At 33.0% G+C, this 22,847-nt stretch overlaps 4 protein-coding genes across 4 annotated transcripts; 2 read left to right on the top strand and 2 right to left on the bottom strand.

Moving 5' to 3' along the window:
- Positions 1–2,431: 2,431 nt before the first annotated feature.
- LOC114185050 (uncharacterized) lies at positions 2,432–4,386 on the bottom strand. Its single transcript, XM_028072545.2, has 3 exons — positions 4,122–4,386; positions 3,881–4,010; positions 2,432–3,487 (listed from the first exon to the last, which is right to left on the bottom strand). Exons 1-3 carry the CDS (start codon positions 4,255–4,257, stop codon positions 2,743–2,745), a joined length of 1,011 nt encoding a protein of 336 aa, XP_027928346.1. The 5' UTR covers positions 4,258–4,386; the 3' UTR covers positions 2,432–2,742.
- A 9,805-nt stretch (positions 4,387–14,191) lies between these two features.
- FUC1 (alpha-L-fucosidase 1) lies at positions 14,192–17,079 on the top strand. The gene is made up of 3 exons (XM_028070522.2): positions 14,192–14,960; positions 15,507–15,743; positions 16,172–17,079. The coding sequence occupies exons 1-3, from the start codon at positions 14,356–14,358 to the stop codon at positions 16,935–16,937; spliced, it is 1,608 nt and encodes a 535-aa protein (XP_027926323.1). The 5' UTR covers positions 14,192–14,355; the 3' UTR covers positions 16,938–17,079.
- A 146-nt stretch (positions 17,080–17,225) lies between these two features.
- Positions 17,226–18,255, top strand: LOC114183493 (replication factor-A carboxy-terminal domain protein). The gene is made up of 3 exons (XM_028070524.2): positions 17,226–17,618; positions 17,721–17,841; positions 17,918–18,255. The coding sequence occupies exons 1-3, from the start codon at positions 17,457–17,459 to the stop codon at positions 18,088–18,090; spliced, it is 456 nt and encodes a 151-aa protein (XP_027926325.1). The 5' UTR covers positions 17,226–17,456; the 3' UTR covers positions 18,091–18,255.
- Positions 18,256–18,295: 40 nt separating this feature from the next.
- Positions 18,296–21,591, bottom strand: LOC114183492 (serine carboxypeptidase-like). The gene is made up of 9 exons (XM_028070523.2): positions 21,163–21,591; positions 20,429–20,597; positions 20,146–20,265; positions 19,746–19,889; positions 19,503–19,653; positions 19,299–19,387; positions 18,940–19,198; positions 18,615–18,748; positions 18,296–18,532 (listed from the first exon to the last, which is right to left on the bottom strand). Exons 1-9 carry the CDS (start codon positions 21,495–21,497, stop codon positions 18,410–18,412), a joined length of 1,524 nt encoding a protein of 507 aa, XP_027926324.1. The 5' UTR covers positions 21,498–21,591; the 3' UTR covers positions 18,296–18,409.
- Positions 21,592–22,847: the final 1,256 nt, after the last annotated feature.

Below are 22,847 nucleotides of genomic sequence, written 5' to 3'. Positions count from 1 at the left end.
CTGAACTTAGCATGACTTCGATTCGATTAAAAGTGTGTGGTGCCAACTTCACCCGATTTGTCATAACTTTTTAGAAATTAGTCCATTACGTATACGTTAATTTCAAAGAAATTACGCCTAAATGATTTTGGTAAAACAAACAAAAATAAAGTGATAAAAATGAATAAAAATATTAATTAGCCAAATTATTGAGCTAACTTTTCACCTTTGCGTGTGAACGTAATCAACTTTTGTTCCAATCAAAATACTTTTCTGTTAGTCAATCAATTTAATAGAGGTGAACAATTTTCAGAAACAAAGAAATGGTCTAATGAGTAGAATAATCAGAAGATGATGACTATTCCATGAGTCGCAGACAATGGTCAAAATCAGAGACAGAAGAGTCCACCAGCTGGATAGTTAGGCCCTAAAATTATAATCATCAATTACCCTCTCTTTAGAAAAAAAAAAACAAAAAGAGAAACTAAGTAAAATAATATTTATAAATTAAAAAAATCCTAATTATTTTATACAGAATATAGCAGTCGAAAATTATTGTTTTAAATAACAAATAATTATATGATTTTAAAATAATGTACAAAAAAAAATTGTATGAGTAATAGTCAAAATAAAAATCATGTATAAATAATAATTGCAAATACAATTATCTCTTGTATTTGCCTTCATTCAACCTTGCATGACTCAAGGTGTAATTAAAATAATAAAATTTCGTTTATATTTTGGATTTCTGTTTCATTTTAACATAGATGTAGTGTTTGTTATATTTAAGATTATTAAGATTTGATATTAGAAGATTATCTATGCAGATAATCATATATCAGCGTACACAGACACTATTGTGCCTATATACATATTTTTTAAATATAAATAGTAGTATGTTAGTATATAATAATAGTGTAATGTTATTAAGTTAATATATAAAATAAATTTATATTTATCACAAAATAAAGTGAAATGAATAGAGAAATTAATTGTTGATGTATAAAAAAAAAGATAAACAATTTTATAGAAAATAAATAAAAATAACCATTAATTTTTAAAAAATTTAATAAATAATTATATTATAAAGGGTAAAATTAGTATTATGAAATGTGGACACAAAAGAGAAAATCTTTTTTATATATTGTTATAGATGGTTCTCTAATGTTGTTGTTAACATTAGAAACATTACAAGTAAAGGATGTGAGATGAAATAATTCAGTTAATGTTGTATGATGACAATGCAAACAAAGGGAAATGTTTTTATATAATTCTGAGATGACTTTCATGGAAGCAAAATTTGTCTTTATGAACAAACTATTGGCTGAAATTCTTCTAATTTGGATTAGTTGATTTAATAATCCAACAGATAAAGTTTGTAGAAGTATATTTAAAACATTAATTTTGTATTGGCTGGTATGAAAGTGGGTAGAAATTTATGTCATGCCCACTTATAAAAATTGTCAATATATACGTTGGAGTGTTCGTAAAAGAAACACACCTTTTGACCTTTACTCGAACAAAAAAAAACATTTCTCCTATTATGATATCATTTTTTTTTTGGTGTAGAGATGATAAAAATTTAGCCACTGTCCTGAGGATTGCAATTCAGTGTAACTTCTAAAATAAAAATGTTTAACAAAAAGTTAAATTAGTTTTCCAATAAAAAGCTTTTTTAGTTTGATTCTTATAGAAAATTTCTGAGGAAAACAAAATGATTTAATGTATCCATCCGTACAAAGAAACAGTACTTTTAACCAATGAAACAATTTAAATCCAGGTAGATTGATATATGAGTTTATTTGTCCAATATATATATATATATATATATATATATATATATATATATATATATATATATATATATATATATATATATATATATATATATATAACTGAGATTGTGTTTAATAATTTATGTTATTCTTACACAACTTGAATTTTCAATATTTCATAAAAACAGTAAAATTCCTGCACCATATGCATCATACTCTTTCTTTTCTGGCCATCATTGCATTTTATTAGTTTAAAATAATGAAGATTTGTCGTAAACAAACTCTATTTTGACTTCTGACCTAGCTATTATACAAAAGATTCTTCGTCAGGGTGCTTAAACAAGGTATTTATTTCCGACAAATCACACATTAGTATCAAAATCAATGATAGTGATACAAAAACTTAAAAATAGAGAGATTTTTTTATGTATAAGGAACAATCTCTTGACACAATGAATATCGATTTTCAAATAATTAGAAGAGAGAACATAATAAGAATAACAGCATGGGCTAATTTTACTTTCAAGTTCAAAAAGTTGATAATCAAAATAATTTATGAAAACAGCTCCGGATTGGTTCCTTAATTATGTTTTTATTCAGTATTTATTTAAATACTGAATAGTAAAAAGTAGTGTTATAAATAATATTTGAGAAAAATAATTTTGAATGCAAAAGCCTTGTTTTCTGGAATTGATAACATTGATGTCTGATTGGGGGATTGCACTTGCATCGAGAGAATACTTACAAAAACCTAACATCATCGTCATCAAATCATCACTTGAGTTCAGTTCCAAGAGGATATACACAAAATATAAAGAAGCTTTTACCATGTATTTTACCATGTACTGTCAAAATAAGAATTATCTCATTTCATTAAAGAACACAGAACTCCACAACACAGCCTCAAAGTCTTTTCTGAATCTTCCCTACTCCCATGCCTCTCACTGATCATATCTCTCTGATTTCACTTCCACTAGTGTCAGTCACTTCAGTAGTTGTAGTACACTCCCTTCTCCGTCTTGTTTTCATCAATACTAAAATACCCATTATTACTATTATTACTGCTACTGTTACTACTAATCAGTTGCTTAATAACCTCAAGATCATAATCCAGTGCTGTTTCTTGCGTCTGGAACACACACCCATTTGGCTTCTCTGTCCAATGCTTCACATACTCTTCACCTCCATCATGATTCATGTTTCCTTGACTCAGCATCAACTTGTTCATCTGCATGTGCTGATCTCCGAACATCAAATTCTGAAATCCCATTTCTTCTTGTTTTATCTCTCTCCCCAGGCTCACCTGGCTGCAGCTCCCATCAGAGGAACTGCAGCTTGTTTCACTTCCAAACACAAGCATGGAGCTGTCTGTGGTGGGGTAATACTGCATGGGACTGACACCGACCGTAGGATCTTGGTTCTGATAAAAGGGAAGAGATGAGGTTGTGTTTGTGTAATTACTTGAAGGAACAGAAATCTGTTGAAGGCATGGGAAAGACGAGGAGGTTGGTGCTGGGATGTAATAAGGAGAGTTGTTGCAGTAGTCTCTGTAGATTGATGTCTGAGAAGAAAATGGTGAGGGAGGGTTTTGGGAGGAGGAGTGTTGATAGGGTGCTATTCTTTGATGAGATGCAGGAAGCAACCCCATGAGTTTCCTCTTCAGCTTGGTGTTCCAGTAGTTCTTGATATCATTGTCAGTCCTCCCTGGTAACTGAGCAGCTATAATTGACCACCTAAAAACATCATGGAAAAGACCACCAAAAATAATTATATATCAATGTCTTCATTTACCCAACATCATGCTGTTGCTGGATCTAAACTTGGCCTCCAAGTTGAAGACCAGCTTCCCAAATACAGACAGATATTCTAGGTAAGTACATAGTTTTCTCACATTGTCAAATCCCTTGCTGTGTTTTTATTTGCCTCTTTTAGATAAATATGGACAGAGTTCAGGACATTTCACCGGAGAATGTGTTTTATTATGTGATTGAAGTAAAAATGGAAAGAAAAAGAATGTCCATCTGAACATCCTAGATCTGGAGAATAACTAATTTTAGAATTTTTTGAGTACAGTAAGTGGGTCTAGCTATGCATAGTGCATAAAAATGGGTAGCAATAAGTAGTACCTGCTTCCAATATTAGCATAAAGGCTGCATATTATTCTGTCTTCCTCGTCGGAGAATTCGCCGTGCTTAATGTTGGGCCTAAGATAGTTAAGCCATCTAAGTCTGCAACTTTTTCCACATCTCCTTAGACCTATAAACATATATCAGAGTCAAAGTATTGCAGACATACAAAGAAAAAAGAGAATATATACATGCATATGAAATGATATATCTAGGTTTAGAGTGTAACACTGTTTCTTACCAGCTTTCTGAGGAAGAGCAATCCAATTCCCTCCAGTTCCATGCTTCTCTATGTACTCCTTCAGCTTTGAGTCTTCTTCTGGTGACCATGGTCCTCTCTTCACATTTGCCTTGTCACAGCAAGGAGCTCTTCCCATCTTCTCTCCAATTCTCTGCAACAATTTCACAAAACCTCTCTCACGATCCGAGTTATGATGAAACTTTGGTGGGGACTGCTTAGCCTTATAACAAGAGACCTAGCTCTTGAACAGTTAAAATATTACTATTTTATTCTCTCAGTAAGAAACAAAACTGAAATGAAAAAGCATGGATAGGACGTTTATGTACGAAATAATTTAATTTCTGAACATTATTCTAATGTGGACTCATTCTCAGGAGAACTTTCTAACCTTCTAACTCATGTAATTTCTTTCCTTTCAATTTCTTCTATAATTAATATTAATATGTACTCACAGATAAAAAGTATCCAAAGTTTGTCATACAGAAAGAAACATAACGAAACAGGTTTATTGTGGTGATGGTTACAGCTACCAGATTTGTGATTCTATCCAAATGCAGGGACCAAGTGTGGAATTAATTGTCCAAGTTTTCTTCATCCTAGTGCGGTGGCTCAATATTTAATCATTTTGGTTAATTAAAGCATTGACACTCTTGCTAAAGTAAAACATTACAGAGAGTAAAAGACAGAAAGAAAAAATTGAAAAGGTGCACGCAATATATTAAAAATATATCTGTAGTATGATTTAATTAAATCCTCATCTAACTGGCGGACATGTGTGACAAAGGCGCACCTCTCTCTCTCTATATATATATATATTGAAGATATTGATGGACTTAATTATATATATAGTAGTAGTATTTAACTTGTCAGAAAATCATTATGTAGCAGTAGGTGTATCTTTTGGAACTGCACACGACCACCTCCTTAAACTTTACAACAAAAGAACCAGAAAATGAAATATAGCTGGATATGCATTAGTAGATGCTAAATTACACAACATTGTGATGCATAAAGAGTTGTCTCTCCATACACTCTTTCCCTAGCAAACAAAAACATAGGTGTTTCAGACAATTGCATGCACGTTAACTGTTGACGAAACTAGCTAGCATATATCGTATTACCCTTTGGAACAATGAAATATACTAGAAATTATAATTGTTTTACATTTCATACTTCTCATTTGATTAGTTTTTTTCTTATTCTCTTAAACTGTAATCAATGACTTTGTATTAGAAAAAATATGTTAAAAGAGCTTCACATCTACTATGCAAGATTATCTGGCTAATGGTGAGTGTGATGATTATGTTTCATAGGGTCCTATGGATCAGGGGTTGCCCTTAAATTCATCCGATCAGGTGTTTTGTTTAGATTGAGTAATTAATCAGTGGAATTTTACAGAGCAGCATAGTGAAAAATATATAACAAAAACAATTATCAGAGATCTGTGCTGTCACGTACACTAGAATAACATTCCTAGTATAGGGAGTTTTGTGTTGCTTGACGACATATAAAAATACAGAAGAGACCTAGGTTTCATAGATCATACATGATGATATTCCTTCTTTTCCTTTTATTTATTATAATTCTTCTATATCGTAGATAAACATCCCTATACTTTGTACTCTCTCTGTGTACAAAGGGTATAGAAGAAAGCTATATTCAATGGTTTTTAAGAATTCGGCACTACTTCATGGTATCAATTATGAGTTTAAGGCTAACTATTGTTTTTAATTTTGGTATTATGTTTTGAAAATAATTCAATCGAATTCACCAATTATGCAGCTGCATACTTTGATTTGTTTAATGAACCCAGCTGTGTCATTGCTAACGTATGCATGCCACTCTGCCAGCTAACCATACTGTATGTTGTTCTCATCATCTATGCGGTAATTTTATATGGTATTAATTAGCAGCATTAAATAGATTATTCACGTGTTTAAGTACACATTCAATCAGGTTCTGTAGATAATAAATAATCTCTTCCTTTACAACTTGTTTTTTAATCTCTTGTTCTTTTTCGTTTTTCTTCTAATATGTCATCAGTGCTCATCATATTTTTTCCCCTCCCTGGAGTTTTAGAGCTACAGCCATCGATATTCTAATTGTCTCAGATTAATTCAATAAAATTTCATATTCAAATCTTAGTGACAAAAAAAAAATGCGACTAAAAACATTAACTCATGAATATTTAAGACAAATGTTACTAACACACAAGAAAAAAACATATATTTTTGGTGACAAGATAGGATACTTAACATGTAATGATTAGTGCAGTTATAAATTCAGAAAACTCAACTTTTAAAATGAGACTCGAAATTTATAAAAATATCTTCCCCTATTTTTTTAGAGCTAGATTTGAATTAGGTCATGGTCTAATAAAGTTAAAATTTTGTAAACTCCAAATTTAAAATTTAAGTTTCATCTGATAAATATATTAACATTGACCTACTTATGGGAAGATCCACTCACTTTAAAGTAGTAACGGTAAACTCACTTTATTTCATAATTTTTATTTAAATTAAAAAGTTAAGCAGTTGTTAAATTTATGATATCTAAAATATCATCAAATATTTAAATTTGTTCAACTCATTTGATATATATATTCCTTAAATGTGATGCGAGGTTTATAATACATGTTTTTATTATTTTGTGTATGATATTAAATATTTATAAGGGGTCTAATAATACAATAGATTTAATAAACTTGCTAAGATAAGATTGAATATCATAAACCTATCTTTATATAATTGACATGTAATAAGATGATAATTGTGTATATATTGTAAATGATTTTATTTTTATATTGAATACCTAATTAAGAGAACTATCAAACTCAAAGGACATCAAATGTACTATAAAAGAATTTGTTTTGTCATCATAACTAAATTTATCACATTAACCCTGACAAATACTATCTTTTAACATGCTTGAAATTTATTTTAATAATCATATAGTTATCCCTTCATATCTTAGTAGACTTGAGATCTGTTTTAATTAATAATGGTATATAGTTCTCTCTTCATCTTACAATTATCAAAATTACTGTTTTTCCATGTGTAAGTGAAGGATTTGTTCTTGTGATAATCAATAATTAAATTTATCGCATTGACAAGACAATATATCAATCATTAAGTAGTGCCTTAAAGAAATGGTGCTAGTAATTTGTTTCTTCATGGCTTGTGCTGAACTGTTTTGGTTGAATGAAGATGAATGTAGACAGCAGAAAGTGATAGTGGCATATATGATATAAAGTAAAGTGTTTATAATTTAGTATGATTAAAGGAAGCTAATCCTGATGGGTAGGCAGGGATCTAGGAAGATACGTTGGCTTTAGTTTATAGTCCACGCTTTTTGCAATTTGGTAGCTATATATAATACCTGCATCTTTGTTATCACTTTCTGGATCTGTACATAGTGCTCGCAACAGTAACACTAATCTTTGACCATTATCTTCATGTATATGAAAGAAACGTTTCACCGTCCAAAATTATGATCATCCCCACCCAGATATATAAAATTCAAAAATCATTCCATGCACTTTTGCACTTGTGCTCAAAGTTTTATTAAAATGAAAATGTTTGGAAAAAAGATAGAGTTATATTTCAGGAAAACTTATGTGTAGCTATGTCTATGAGATTTAGGGGCTATATGCATATGAATCCGACTAAATCTCTTGCTTGTGTACTCAAAATATTTGAGTAGCCCTGTGATATAATGTGATGGTGATGCTGTATAAAGTTGTGACATGCAGTAGTTCAAAAGCAGCAGCAGCATCAATCTGGTGGCAGGATATGAGACAGAGTAGATTGTATATAGAATAATATTAGTTCTCCTTCAGTAAGGTAGCATCGGAACGTTCAATGCATAACATGATGTGACGAGAGGCCAAGATAGTCAAATTATAAAGTTATTAATCGTACTTTTTAGTTCAAATAACTCAATTTGTACGTAGTAGATTTTTCAAATGGGTGAAAGGTTTGCATAATATATAGTTGGATCAGTAGCATACAAAACCTGCATAATTAAACACTGCAACTTTTAAAGTTAAACATGTTTTTTTCTTGAATTTAGACATGCAAATGCAAGTGGTTAATTTGCTTCAACGATTCAGTGTAATGATAAACTTCTTTTGTGCAATATTATTATTCCAGATTGGAACTTTGTGCATGAGTACAAGCATAGGGTAGTAGGTTATTGCTCCGACATACTCTAATGCGATTTAATGTTGTCAGAGAACCTTCGTGTCGCTAAAGCCATTAAGATCTACTCTTTCCTAGATTGAGGTTGATATACTCAATCTTTACCTCGGTTTGCTTTATTAAAAGCCTTATGTCAACAAATATTACAAACTCTTCTATCACGTTCAAGAGGTAGAAATTCTGAAGTATTTTACTTATTATATTTTATTATGCTTTATAATATTTATGGTTCAAAGTTTACATGGTCTCGGACTAGAATATTTAAGTGTCCTTGATTTTAGATTATTATTTTATGTATAGTACACAGAAGTCTTTTTACGCCCATAAAAAAAATATTTTTAACACGAATTTTAAAAAGTTGGGTTAAATATATTTTTGGTCTCTTCACATTAATTGAAAATTGGAATTAGTTTTTCTTTGAAACTTTAGTCCAATTTAGTCACACGAGTTTAGAATTATGTGAATTTAGTTCTTTTAACCAAACTTTGCTAAGTTTATTTGACGTTATAATTGTGTTTCATGATAACATTTGATTTGTTTACACGGTATCACACCTTTTCACTTCAATAGATGAGAAACATGTTTGAAACATCAAATAAATTTAACAAAATTTGATTAAAGAGATTTAATTCATACATTTCTAAATATAAGAGACTAAATTGGTTCAAAATTTTGAAGAGAAACTAATTTCAATTTTCATAAAAGTTAAAGGACCAAAAACATATTTAACCCTAAAAAGTTTCCATTTTCTATACCAGTTGTTCCAGAATCGATATAACTTTTCTCAGTTAGAGTTTATTCTTTGTTATAGACTCCTCTTTTGCTATCTTCACCCACATGCAATAGAAGCAGCAACTCAACCTAACATCATTGTCGTTTGTCGCACTCAAAAGCAAAGTTACCATCATCGATGAGTTTCTTCTTCTTCACCTACAATGGTCACTCCTCCTCATTGTCTCCACGCTCACCTCCACCACCGACATCACTACGGCACGTTCGAGAGAGGCGTCGACGCACCCACCATCGCGCGATGGTTCTTCCTCCTTCTAGTCGCGAGTTGTTGTTGCTCAACCTAACTAGAATTGGCGACTCGTCGATGTCTCCCACGTCGATTTTTTCCCTCATCGCGAAGGGTTTCCTTATTCTTCTTCTTCTCTAAACACCTCACATCTCCACCACCACTATCGTTCGTCGTTCTTGCAGCCAAAGCATCATTGCATGCTTGCCTTCGCCCAAGCTCATCATCAGTGACTTGAATCTCCCCACTTTCATTTTGGCAACCTGCAACATAGAGAACTCGAACCACAACACATAGAACCGGTAGTTACGACTCCATCTTTCTATCCATTCAACCTTCTTCTTCTCTTCCTCTCAATTTCTGGTTGTATTTGTGAATTAGTGCCTAAAGAGTGTAATGTGGGATTGGAATTGTTGAATGTAGTGAGGTATGATTGTAGTGTTCAAGTTACTATTTTGCTATTACAACATAATGTTGTCTTAATTAAGTTTGAATCTTTCATAAATTTATGTATTTCCTATTGAGTCTATGTTAAAAAAAATTATTTGTTTAGTACTTAAATTTTTGATATTTTTCAATTGAATCTATGCAATTTAATTTGTATGTTAATTAAAATGTGATTGTTATCTTGTTTTGTCATCTTACTTGTCTCAACCTGGTTGGGTATATGTCAAGTTTTGTGGTTACCACAAAATGTATTGTGGTTAATATGCACTGCAAGAATTTTTGTAATTACTAATGAAAATAAATTTGTCGGTAAATCCAAAATTAAATATGAATTTTATCAATGAATTTTAGACTTTAAGTTATCAACAAAAAATTTCACCGGTAATGAATATATTGGTTAGATCCTTTTGGTAAATTATAACTTTGATTTTTGACAGATTTTTTCATCAGCAAATTCATCGATAAATTGAGTAGCAAATTTCCTTCTCAGTCTGATTTATATTTTTGATATATTAAGGAGAGATGAGTGAGGAGAAGGAAGAGGTGCAAGAGGAGGAGGCAGGGGTCGATGACGATAATGGAGTCACAACAACTCGGTGACAATGTTAAAGTATGACAACGACGGAAAGGTGCATGATGATGACTGCCAGAGTTAGAGGAGGTGGAGGAGGAAAAGGAAGAGGAAGAGGAAGAGAAAGAGAAGGAGGAGGAGGATAATGGAAAGGAGAAAGCAGAGGATGAGCTTGAGGTAATGGCAATTGATGTAGCAATGACAAGAGCGACAATAGAGCTGCGACGAGGAGAGGAAAAAGAAAAAAAAGGAAAAAGGCGAAGAAGAGAGGGAGGGAAAGAAGAAGACTCACTCATAATTTTTATCGACAATTTTTACCTATGGTCAGAATGTGTTGGTAGTTACCAACAGATATGTACCAATGAATTTGTAGTCATTGATAATTATCGATGTATCGTGAAATTCGTTAATAAAATGCATCAACAATTGCTTTACCCTTAAATATTTAGGTATCGATAAAATTGAATTATTGACAATTTTTTGTTATTACTAACAGATCGTGTATTTCGATAATATACGATTTTTTTCTAGTGATAAAATGACAACTGAATTTTATTATTTTCATTGAAAATATGTCGGATAACAAGATCATCTTGTTTCTCGATGACTTCAATGTCATTTATCTTTTTATATTAATCACAATATCATTTCATGTTAACCACGTAATAACATTACAATTTTAAATACATAAAGACAAATAAGCAAAATGATAAGACAAAATAATAAATGTATCGCTCATTAAAAAAAAATTAAACCACAAAAAATATATAATATATTTAATAAAATATTTTTTGTATTAATATTGTTTATATATATATAGTCTGTTGCACATGGGTTGAAACTTATAGCGAAATCTCCCGATTTAGGGCATGTAAATAATTGCATATTGATAAAATACTAATGTACGTATTCGTAAATTTTAAAAGTAAGCGTGATTATTTGGTTCATATGTTACTAACTCAAAGCTTCATTAGTCAATAGTGAAAATGTGTTTAGTGTTAATTTCTCTCCCACTCCCGAATGGGTCACCATCGGTATCAATTCACGATATTGATAAAAAAAATTAAATTTAATTGTTTGAATAATGAAATGGAGTGCTGTCATGCAGTGTAAAACAGTTGTCTTTGACTCTGAAATAGCATATGCTTTACCTTTTCTCAACGGTTGGCAAACTAAGCTGGAAAAAAGGGATTTACAGCCTGTGATAGCCTATGATGCACCTTTGTAGTAATACTAATTCATATTAACATTTTAATTTGCATTATTTGATTTAATTAGTCCAAACAAAATCGATATTAGTAGTCTTACTCTTAACTACCAAAACGTCATAACTATAATAATGAAAACGAAACAGCTTTTAACTTTTATTCTACCTGAATTTGAAACTCTATGTTTATATATTGCATTAATTACATAAAGTAAGGCATAATGACATAGTGCCCTTGGTACGTTATGTCATACAAAAAAGAAAAATGATTTTTTGAATTGTATTTTAAGATATTTTATCATAATTAATCAGGTTAACATACAGTTTATTATCTCAGTGGAAGAACTTCTATTCCTAATTAATCAGGTTAACATACAGGTTAACAATCAGGTTAAAATGATTTTTTGAATTGTATTTTAAGATATTTTTTTTGACAACATATCTATAATATTCAGAAAGATTTTTTCACATATAAAAACCAACGTAAAAATGAAGGATTGAAAGGGATGGAAAGAAAGAAAAGGGTTGGTGACAGAAGAGAAAAGTCAAAGAATTTGTGATAAAATAAAAGACAGTAATGAAAGATTAGGGACAGACACATCGGTGGTGGCCCGTGACGATGATGTTATGAATAAGTGAGAGAAAAACGAAAGAACGTGTTTCTCTCACTTTCACTCTTGTGGTTGAAAGTTTGAAGGCTCGTAATATTACTGGTCGCTCGAAACGTGGCCATAGTCCTGACTGCTGAGGCTATGGTCCCAACGACATGACACTTCCCCGCACGTGCATGCACGCTCTCATCTCAACAACATCAATGTGGCAGAGCAATAGTAACAAGCAAGTAGAAATGTCGAAGAACAGAGTAGAATAGCTGCCACACTGTATGGTGTATGGCATATCCATCATACAGAATCATATATATGCATGATTGTTACCACTTAGATTTTTCGCTATGTTAAAAGTTTGTACTCTTTTGTGTGTGTTGGTCAAACACTCAAACATGTGTGTTTGTATATATATATATATATATATATATATATATATATATATATATACACAAATATCTACGTACAGCTTTCAGGTGAAGCTATTGTTCTTGAACTAAGTTTGATATGTTTGTAATGTTTTAGCTGATACTGAGATATATGTGTGTGAATAAGATAAATAAGGGTTTGGGGTGGGTTGGTTGGTTGGTTGGTTGGTGCATTAGTTGAGTTGAGACTGAAGAAGAAGAGTTAGACTGAGACTATAACTGAGAGCTAGCTAGGTTTGCCTTGTGTGTTTCTGTATTGCTTTGGTCTAAGATATAGGGAAAGGAAAAAGGACCAATCAATCAGTCACCTCATCATGCAGATAACAAATTACAAATTGCTACAATAATTTCAAAACTCTTTATCTATTCCTTACATACTATATTAATTTTCTGGTAGTGTACTTCTTCTCTAGTTCTTCTGTTTGACCTGTAACTTATGACAATGGATCAAACTAAAGGTACCATACACTATATATTGTGGTGGATTAATTATAAATTTGATGTGAGGTTGGTGAAGAATGGTTATGAAAGTTTGAATTTGAAAGTTTAGATATCTACCCGGTGGTTAAACCGTGTGATGGTGTGGCTAAATGATTTAATAAGTACTAGTATTTGGATTTGTGACAGAGACATGGATATTTATACTACTATTTCATACATAAGTACAGAGTAGTCAGTGCAATGTAGTAATAATGAGAGGTGTACAGAATTTCGTAGTCATCAAATCAGTTGACTGTTCTGTCTCTCTCTCTCTCTGTGGTTGTTCTCTCGTGACAGTCATTCATCTTCCATTGCCACATTGAGTAGTTTCATGATCATACACGGGCGTTTCTACCTTGGATGAGAGAGATGTATCACTTGCGTCCCCACAGGCACAATCTAATGAAACAAGATTTTGTATCTATTAGTTTTGCAGCTGAACTATTATATTTTATTTTTGGGTTTAATAAGTAGGATAATATCTATTTTTATTTATATGTGTTAATCAGGTCAGACAAAAATTATTAAAGTCATTAATTTAATTCATGATTTTTATCACTAAATTTTAATATAAATATCCTTACTTAATTTTGAAAGTCACTTTAAACATCAATACAATTAACCGTGTTAATAATTTTTTGTTATAAAAGACCTAATTGAGATATTTTTAGAAAAATTAGAACTCAATTGACATATTTTTAAAAATGGACATATCTAAATGTAATTTAAATGTAATGCTGGTATCATCCCATGGATTAAACCTTATTTTTGTTAAACCTTATTTTTGTTAAGGTAATTACTTTCTGCACCCTCATCAATTTGTTCCTGCACCCCATTATTTGGAATTCCATCTTTATCCTTGCTAGTTTTATTTGAAACTGGTCTTCGTCATGAAGACTGGTTTGTGTGGGGCTTCTGGACGTGGTTTTGGTAGGTTTGTTGAGTTGTTGTTTTTGTTTTTAGAGTGTGAAATGATATGGGCTTACTAATGGCTAGTTTTTATAATCTTTGATAGTTGCTTCCTGCACTCCCCAAATGACACGATATCTGGAGTTCCTATTTCAGAAACAATTTAATTTCTTCTCCTCAGATCAGATTATCGATTTGTCATAAAAGTGCCACCTCCATATTCCAGAGTCTTTTGATTTTGTGGTACTTATTTTTCTCTCTTAATCACCATTATATTATAATTATCTTTTAGTTATCAGTGTGACGTTGCTTCGCTAAGTGGCAGTGTCACAAACACTTGAGGTCAACCATACCTTGTGAAGTTACCACCATGGAGCTGAAGAAGAGTTGGAGATCATGGTGCAAACCCCACAATCTCTTCATCAAAATCTCAACTTGTAGACTTCCCAATTTCCCAATTCAGATTCTCCTCCTGGGTCTCTGTCATTTCTTGGTCCCTGCATCTTGTTCCCGGAAACCCCCGCCTCTTCCAATTTTGCCCCTCCCGACGGCGTTCCAGCTCCAATGGCAACTGAGCGACATGGCCCTCTTCTTCCACTTCGGCACCAACACCTTCACGGACTCCGAGTGGGGTTCCGGCCACGCTCACCCCTCCGTCTTCAACCCCACCAAGCTCAACGCATCGCAGTGGATAAGGGTCGCTAAAGATTCTGGTTTTTCCACAGTAATCCTCACTGCAAAACACCACGACGGGTTCTGCTTGTGGCCCTCTGATTACACCGACTATTCCGTGCGTTCCAGCAACTGGAAGAACGGGAATGGCGACATCGTCGCCGAGCTTTCTGCCGCCGCAAAGGATGCCGGCATCGGCCTTGGAATTTACCTTTCGCCGTGGGATCGTCACGAGACATGTTATGGGGACACTTTACGGTATAATGAGTTCTACTTGGCCCAAATGACTGAGCTACTCACTAGGTAACTAAATTAAGTACTTGTGTACATATTAAATAATCATTCGAATATTAATACTTATTTGTTAGTTGTTTTTATAATGTAAGGAGATAAACGTTACATTAAAAGTTCATAAGTATGTAAGTATTTGCTGTATAATCTATAAAGTGTATATTAGTCTTAGTTCCCCTAAAAATTATTTATTTTAGTGCTTAGATATGTAATATGTAAATTCTTTTAATAGTTCATGTACTACACTTTTCATTCTCATTCTCTTTTATGGTTTATGAACGTCAGATACTAGAATGATAGATCATGTGATAGTATAAAATAATTGGACTATTGTTCATATAGCTCATTTTTACTTGTGAGGCTCTCTAGTCACACTTGAATTTCTAAGAGTTAAGTTTGTGATAATCTACTATCTAGTTAATAATGCAACACATCTGTGATTGGAGTGATAACATAACTACTTTGAAGTTCTCCCTGTGATCCTGTGAATCATATTTTTATTTGCCAATTTGCTGTCAGTATACATTTCATGTTTAATAGTTAGTGCATTCGAAGCAGGTATGGAGAGATAACGGACGTTTTTCTTGATGGTGCAAAAGGGGAAGAGGAGAAGGACATGGAATATCTCTTTGCAAGCTGGAATTCTCTGATTCATCAGCTTCAACCAGGGGCGTCTATTTTTTCTGATGTGGGTCCTGATACAAGGTGGGTTGGTGATGAGTACGGTGTTGCTGGCTTCACTTGTTGGTCTCTATACAACAAAACAGGCTTTGAAATTGGTGATGTTGATCTCCAGTAAGTTCAATTTTTTACTAATACTCCTACTGTACTTTCCCTTATTTTTAAATGTTTATCTTGTTGTCACTTAGCATTGTAAGTAGCTGGATTATAGTTCATGCTAAACACTTCCACACAGCAATTTTGAAAGTCATGTAACTCTCTTTCAATAATTCATACATGGGTGGGTATTCAGAGAAATGAACTTATTTTGATTCAGCCTATTCATTGGTTGTAAATGAAGTTGAATGTAAATTTCAGTTAGTTCTTTGTTGTTTGTATCCACTGCAAAGCTTGAAAATCTAAAGAATCATGTACATGACTAGAATACTCTCAAAATGGCATGTGAAAATGTTAACACTCTCAGATTTCATAGAACCAGAGGTTCCCTTGTCTGTATTTTGAGTAGTGTAGACATTTACCAATGTGTTTTGGTCATCAAACAGATACAATAGCGAGGGAGATCCATTTGGTCCTGATTGGATTCCTGTTACATGTGATGTCTCTATAAGACCCGGTTGGTTTTGGCATGCTTCAGAAGTTCCCATGTCTGCAAGGAGTCTACTTGAAATATACTATAAATCAGTTGGTAGAAACTGCAAGCTGTTATTGAATGTGCCCCCAAACTCCTCAGGTCTTATTTCAGATGAGGATATCCAAGTTCTTCAAGAGTTCACTGAACTTCGGAGGTCCATATTTTCTCATAATTTGGCTAAAAATGCTGTTATTAATGCCAGCAGTATAAGAGGGGGGATTCAAGATACTCACTTTAGTCCCTTCAATGTTCTTAAAGAAGGTATATACACATATTGGGCTCCCGAAGAGAACCAATCTAAGTGGATATTGTACGTAAATCTCCAAGAACTAGTATCATTCAATGTTCTGCAATTACAAGAGCCTATTCACATGGGGCAGAGGGTGATTGAATTTCACCTTGAGGCGTTGACCCAAGATGGTGTATGGACGAGGGTTATAAATGGCACCACAATCGGATATAAGAGGCTGTTGTTGTTTCCAAAACTGAAGTCTCAGTATTTGAAGCTAGTTGTTGACAAATCACGTGCAGACCCATTGATATCATACCTAGGAATCTACATGGATTCTGTTACCGTTTTGAGAGACACACCTGATAAAAAATCACGAGCCTGCTTCAATGGAACTCAGGCTCTGCAGACCTCCACACATAACAGTTCCCTACGTGCTGCAGTATAAAGTTGGTTCAACTTTATAATATTGTAAAATTTGAAAACTTTACACGGATAATACCCGGTCAATCTTCTTAGATTCTTTGTAATTCCATATCAATGAATTGATTTCTTCTTAGACATATAAATAACGCAGAAGTGTTGCAAAAGGTCTCATCTTTTACTTTGTCATTTATTATAGAATAAATTTGAAATAAGTTTTACTCAATAGCACCATCAAAGAAAGAATGTGTTAAAAAATGTATTAATTTCTTTACTGGTGAACACAGACCTATGAAATGGGTGTTTAATTTTCTCCAAAACCTTACCATTCCCCTTCCACTGCGGTTTCATTACTAACTAGTGGCATGGCCCTTTCGCTGCCAATAAGCCTAAAAGATGCGGAATTTATTGTTGACTTGCGTCAGTAATACATTCTTTACATATTTATTTTTCCTCCAATCAAAAACAGAGTAGATAGGCGCATGAAATTTGAGTTAACCTAAACAAGCGAAGATAGCCGGAGAATCAGAAAAGAAACACAAAAATGGAAGAAGGAAGAAAAAGAAGAGTAACGTGCACCATCCTATCAGTAGACCACACCGATATGTTTTACAGAGTGTGCGCGGTTTGCGAAAGAACTCTTCCCAACCCCTCTTCCACCTGCCACCCCTCCAACCCTCCCTCCAAACGACTCTTTCGCATCCTCGTATCGTGTCCTCTCTCTTTGTCTCCTTTCTTTTCTCTCCGACCAAATATAATATAAAAACCTTGTTTTGTTTGGTTTTGTTTTGTTTTGTTTCTTCGGTAGATGTCAGTCGCCACAGACACAGAGGTTTTCACTATCGTCTGCTTCGACAGAGTTGCCAGACTCCTCTTTGGCTGCTCCGCGGATGAATTTTTCGACTTCGCCAAACTTCACCCTTTTTCCGGTATTTTCTGCTACTTTTTTTGTTTTGTTTCATATGTACTATGCATTTTCTAATAAAAACATATCCTATAACGAAGGGATCACGCTAAATGAGATAATGGAGGGAGAGATGTTTTCTATGACATTATCCAAATCAACGAACGCCAATGCACAACATGTCAGAGTTGCATCCGCTGTTCCTCTAAGCTCTTCATTTCAACCCGCAATCAACCTTCTGAAACAATGCTACCAAACGCCACACGCTTCCTAGTCTTGTCACCACTTTACTATACTTTGTTTTTAATATCGACTTATTAACATTCCCTTTTTCTTTATTGTTCTTTGTATTGCTCAAGAATTGAAATTTGCTTTCGATACAATCTGGTGTAAAGTTGTACACGATTTGGTGTCATGGATACATGATTTGTTTCAAATTCTTCAGTGTGCAGTTTCAATGATAATAAGAGAAACAAGAAAAAAAAAAAGAAGAATTATATTCCATCCTCCCGTTATACACAAGGAGAAGACATCAATATCTGTGCAAGAAGAGGGATGGTTTTGGGTTTTGGGTTTTGGGCTCTCTGAGTGCATCATTTAGGAGAGACGTTATCTCCATTCTTTGTCATTGTCAGTTTCCCTTGCATCCAGCTTCTTAGCATTGTAAGTGCAGCTTTTGGTTGATCCATAGGCACCATGTGACCAGCCTCGTATACCTGTTTTTGTTTAACAAAAAAATAAAGTCACCAGAAGTGAATTCACAATTTCACGCATAGCAATAAACCCTTCAACACAAACCTTCAAGAAAGCGAGAGGTCCATGGCTTTTCAGCGTGCCTGCTTCTGCACCATCCACCAAAAATGGGACTGCACCAGACGCCCCAAATTCTTTTTGACCAGACCACTCCATTGCCTGAACCCACCTTGAATTCCCTGCCCAAATCACAGACACATTAAGTGTTTGTTTGAAATTCACGTTAAGTTTCCAGAATCATGTTCAAATATAAATTTTTGAAATCAATTTTGCAAATGTTCATTCAATCACTCTAAGAATGTTAAATGGCCTCTCTATTCCTTTGACAAACTATATTGGTTCCAAATGAATTGAGTATAGGTAGGTTTACCAAGCCAATTGCATATGAGATCTTCTTCTCCAGCATACACAAGCACCTTGATTCCATCCTCTAGGAGTGCGGGAATACCCGCTTCTAGATTTCTCATCCAGTCTTCCATCATAGCACTATACACTGTGCTACTGCATGAAACGAAGTCCAAGTCCCCAACTCCTAAAGCATCTCTCACTGTCTTCTTGTTTAAAAATTCCTCCATCTCAGAGAAGTCATAACACAGATCTCCCACACATTTCTTTCTAATGTCATAGTACTGCATTTAGAATAACAGAAGTATTCTTTTTATATTGGAAAAGTTAAGATACAGAAGTTTTTTAATGGTATAACTCCAACTGCGTTATTTTAGATCTTACATTAACATCTCCAGCAATGTTCATTATCCTATTGAATATCTTATTGCAGACATATAAGGAAGTTACACAGGTTTCTCCACCTTCAGTGCCTGGCAAATGAAATACAAATTAAGAGTGTCACTGAACATAAGTAATATGTGAATAGTGCAATAAATTGGTAAAATTCTATCCCTTGTGGTTTCTTAAAGGAAGTTTTATTTATACCGCAATCTTCTATGGCCTGCTTGCATGATGGGAGCAACTTGTTGATGCTATTATAATCAGCCTTTTGAATTAGTCCTCTGTCTAATGCATAGTCTGTGTAAGCCTGATACTGAATTTCAGGATTGGTTAACCCATTACCAATAGCAAATCCCTGTGGAAGAAAACGAATTAGTCCAAGGAAGAAAAAGCAATTACTTAGCCTTTCATAATCATGCTATAGGTTATGAGATAGTAGAACAAGACCTTTAGATTTATATGAATTCCCTCTTTTGCTTTGTTTCCTTGGTGAACCCTGGATGCAAGAGCTGGAATGTAGTGTCCAGCATATGACTCTCCAGTAATATAAAAGTCATTCTTAGTAAACTGAGGGTGCTCCTTGAAAAATGCCTGTCATTGTTGTAAAATTTAGTGGACTCATGTATGCTCAGCTGAATAGTCTAAAATACAGTTTGAAATTTAGATGGTGTTTATATATCAGTTATCATTATCATCTTGCATGTTTGATTTATCTACAACCAACCAAAGGTAAATCAATTTTAACCAATTCATATGAGTAATTATAAAATAAATAAAAAAACAGAAATGATTGAGTTTGATTTTATTATGAATTTATTATTTTCAATCAGTTATCAAATCTACTTACCTGCAAGAAGTCATACAAATCATTGCTAACACCCTCTTCATCATGGCGAATGTCACTCTCATCAGAAGTATAGCTGAATCCCGTTCCAGTGGGTTGATCAACAAATATAATATTTGATGCCTGCAAAACCAGAAAACACTCTATTGGTTCTAACGTGTAGACAAATACAGTGTATCAACTTCATTATTTGAGCTAGCTATAGTCTCTATTAAGAGTGAACAGAGATATACATAATATGCGAGTGAAGTAAAGTGAGAAAGATACAAGGGGAATTAATGGCTACCTTGTCCCAACCATAGTCATTCCACACAAGGGACAAGTTCTTGGTAAGCTGAAAAGGACCATTTTCGTAAAACAAAGCTAGTTCACTGCTACATCCTGGTCCTCCAGTCAACCATATCACAACCGGATCATCCTTTCTGTTTCGAGATTCAAAGAAAAAGTAGAACATCCTGCAGATGATAAAGTGAAAAAATTATTCAATTCAAAGCAGGACCACATAATTAGCTCCTAATTATCTACTAAAACATAAAATTGACTAAGAAGCAACCTATAAGGAATCTGCATTACTAACTAATTAGCCTAAATCAGTACTATATCTATGTGAGGGTAAATCTAACTGGTTGAAATTCAAACATGCATGGTGTGATGCATCAAAAAAACCATGCAGGACAAAGTCAACTCACTTGAAAATCTAAAGGAAACAATTTCTAATTGAGTTAACCAAGATTCTTGTCACAAGCATTACCCTTTGGTAAAACTGAATAATTAGTTAACCTCAATGAAATCTTTTATGTACATTATTTAATCCACATGACATGGCCTCAACTATAGCTGGCAGGAATTTTAACTTTGGTTGCTTTTCACCAAAACATCCCTCTTCCTCGTGACACTTTACTTTTCCCACCTAACCGAATAAAGCAGCAGTACGCAAGCTAAATAACCCTTCAAAATCACAGAAAAGAATTCTCTACCAAACAACAACAACCATTTCTGAACATGAGTTTGCATCTTTACCTTGCAGCTTTAGAACGAGGAAGGCTATAATAGCCTGCATGATGACCAAGTTCTTCCACAGAAGACCCTGGAGAAACTAGGCTATGAAAAGTTAACTTCTTCTCCACAATGTTTCCAGCCACAAGAAGAGAGTCACTCTGGAGTGTGTTAATGGGGTCTTTGGGGAACAGGTTGAGCCCTCTTATGAGTTTTTGTGCCGTTGAAGAAAAACTAAGGTCATTGTTTGTGTGGTGAGTTGGAGAGGAGAAAGAAGGTGGAATGTTGTTGGAGATGAGAAAGAAAAACATAAAAGACAGACATGTGTAGAGGAACCTTGAGGATGACGATGGTGCCATGTTGTTTTGTTTCGCAGAAAAAAAGTGTGGCAATGGCTATGAATTTATAGTGGTGGTTACCTATGCAAACTGGTTTGGTTGTTACAATTCTGTCTAGTCTAGGGAAAAAGTTGAGTATGGGAGACTTTGTGGTTTCCTGCACTTTTCAAGTTGCTATTTTAAAATAAGCCTACATGCAAATAACTACTACAGGTTTTTAACTATAGCATCACATGAAAGAACAACTTTGCCTTTTAACCTTAAAACCTTTTGCAATCAGAGTTTTTAAGAATTAAATAATATGTTTAATAATATTGCCAAGGTTGTTTATTACATTATTATTTAAATGTAATATATTGGCATACATGATATGTTTTTTATTTTTAGAATTACTATTTTCAAAATTATGTTAAAGATAATTTTTAATTGGTCGAACGTTTTAACACTTTTAGTATGAAAATCCTGTATGAAAAAAAAACATTTATTATATATATAAACTATTCAATAATCTCTATTTTGATATAGTGAGGTTCTAAAAAGTAAACATTGTTTTTGTTTATTTCAATTTTTCAAAAAAAAAAAATTAATGTGACGGAATCAACATCTAGATGAAAATAAAGAAACAATAAAATAGTTTAATAAAATTATTAATCTCATTAATTTTTTTTAATCACTGGAAAATTTTAACTATTGATTGTTTTAAAGTGGAAAGAGTTCTGAAAAATACAAAAAATATGGAAGAAGTATATTTTTAATTAATTTGCAGTATTTGACAAAATACATAAATATTCCTTAATCTACGCCATTACAACATTGAGAATCTCTTTATATATTTTATTTTTGATCAGCAAAAGATATCTTTATTTATATGTTTTAGAAAGTTAATTTTGGTAGTAATGAGTTTAAATGGTATATATAATTGATAGTGCACTCTAGAATATATATACCCTGGGAATTTGATTTTGACAATGAGTGCTGCTAACATTCCTCATCATTTAATGTTGCAAAGCAAATAAACTCTCAATCTTAATTAAAAAGAAGCTAACATAAAATACGATAGTTATTTATAACTATGTACCTATATAATATATATCGGACACTATCGTAATTTACCTGATAATTCTCACTTATTTTAGAAATAACATAATACAATACTTATTTAAACATATATAAAAATTTCTAAAATATGTTAAATATATAAAACATTATTATTATAAAAATACTAATACGTTATAAATTAATTACTTCCATCTATGAAAAATTCTGAAGTATCTTAAGATTATATATATATATATATATATATATATATATATATATATATATATATAAACAATAAATAAAAAGGATTTCCTCTTTTGTATCTACATTTCA

Source organism: Vigna unguiculata, chromosome 5, assembly GCF_037176805.1.
Source record: "Vigna unguiculata cultivar grain cowpea cultivar isolate G323 ecotype 2 chromosome 5, ASM3717680v1, whole genome shotgun sequence".
Classification (NCBI taxonomy): domain Eukaryota; kingdom Viridiplantae; phylum Streptophyta; class Magnoliopsida; order Fabales; family Fabaceae; genus Vigna; species Vigna unguiculata.
Note: the sequence above shows the minus strand (reverse complement) of the source record. Positions and strands in the feature narration are given on the sequence as shown.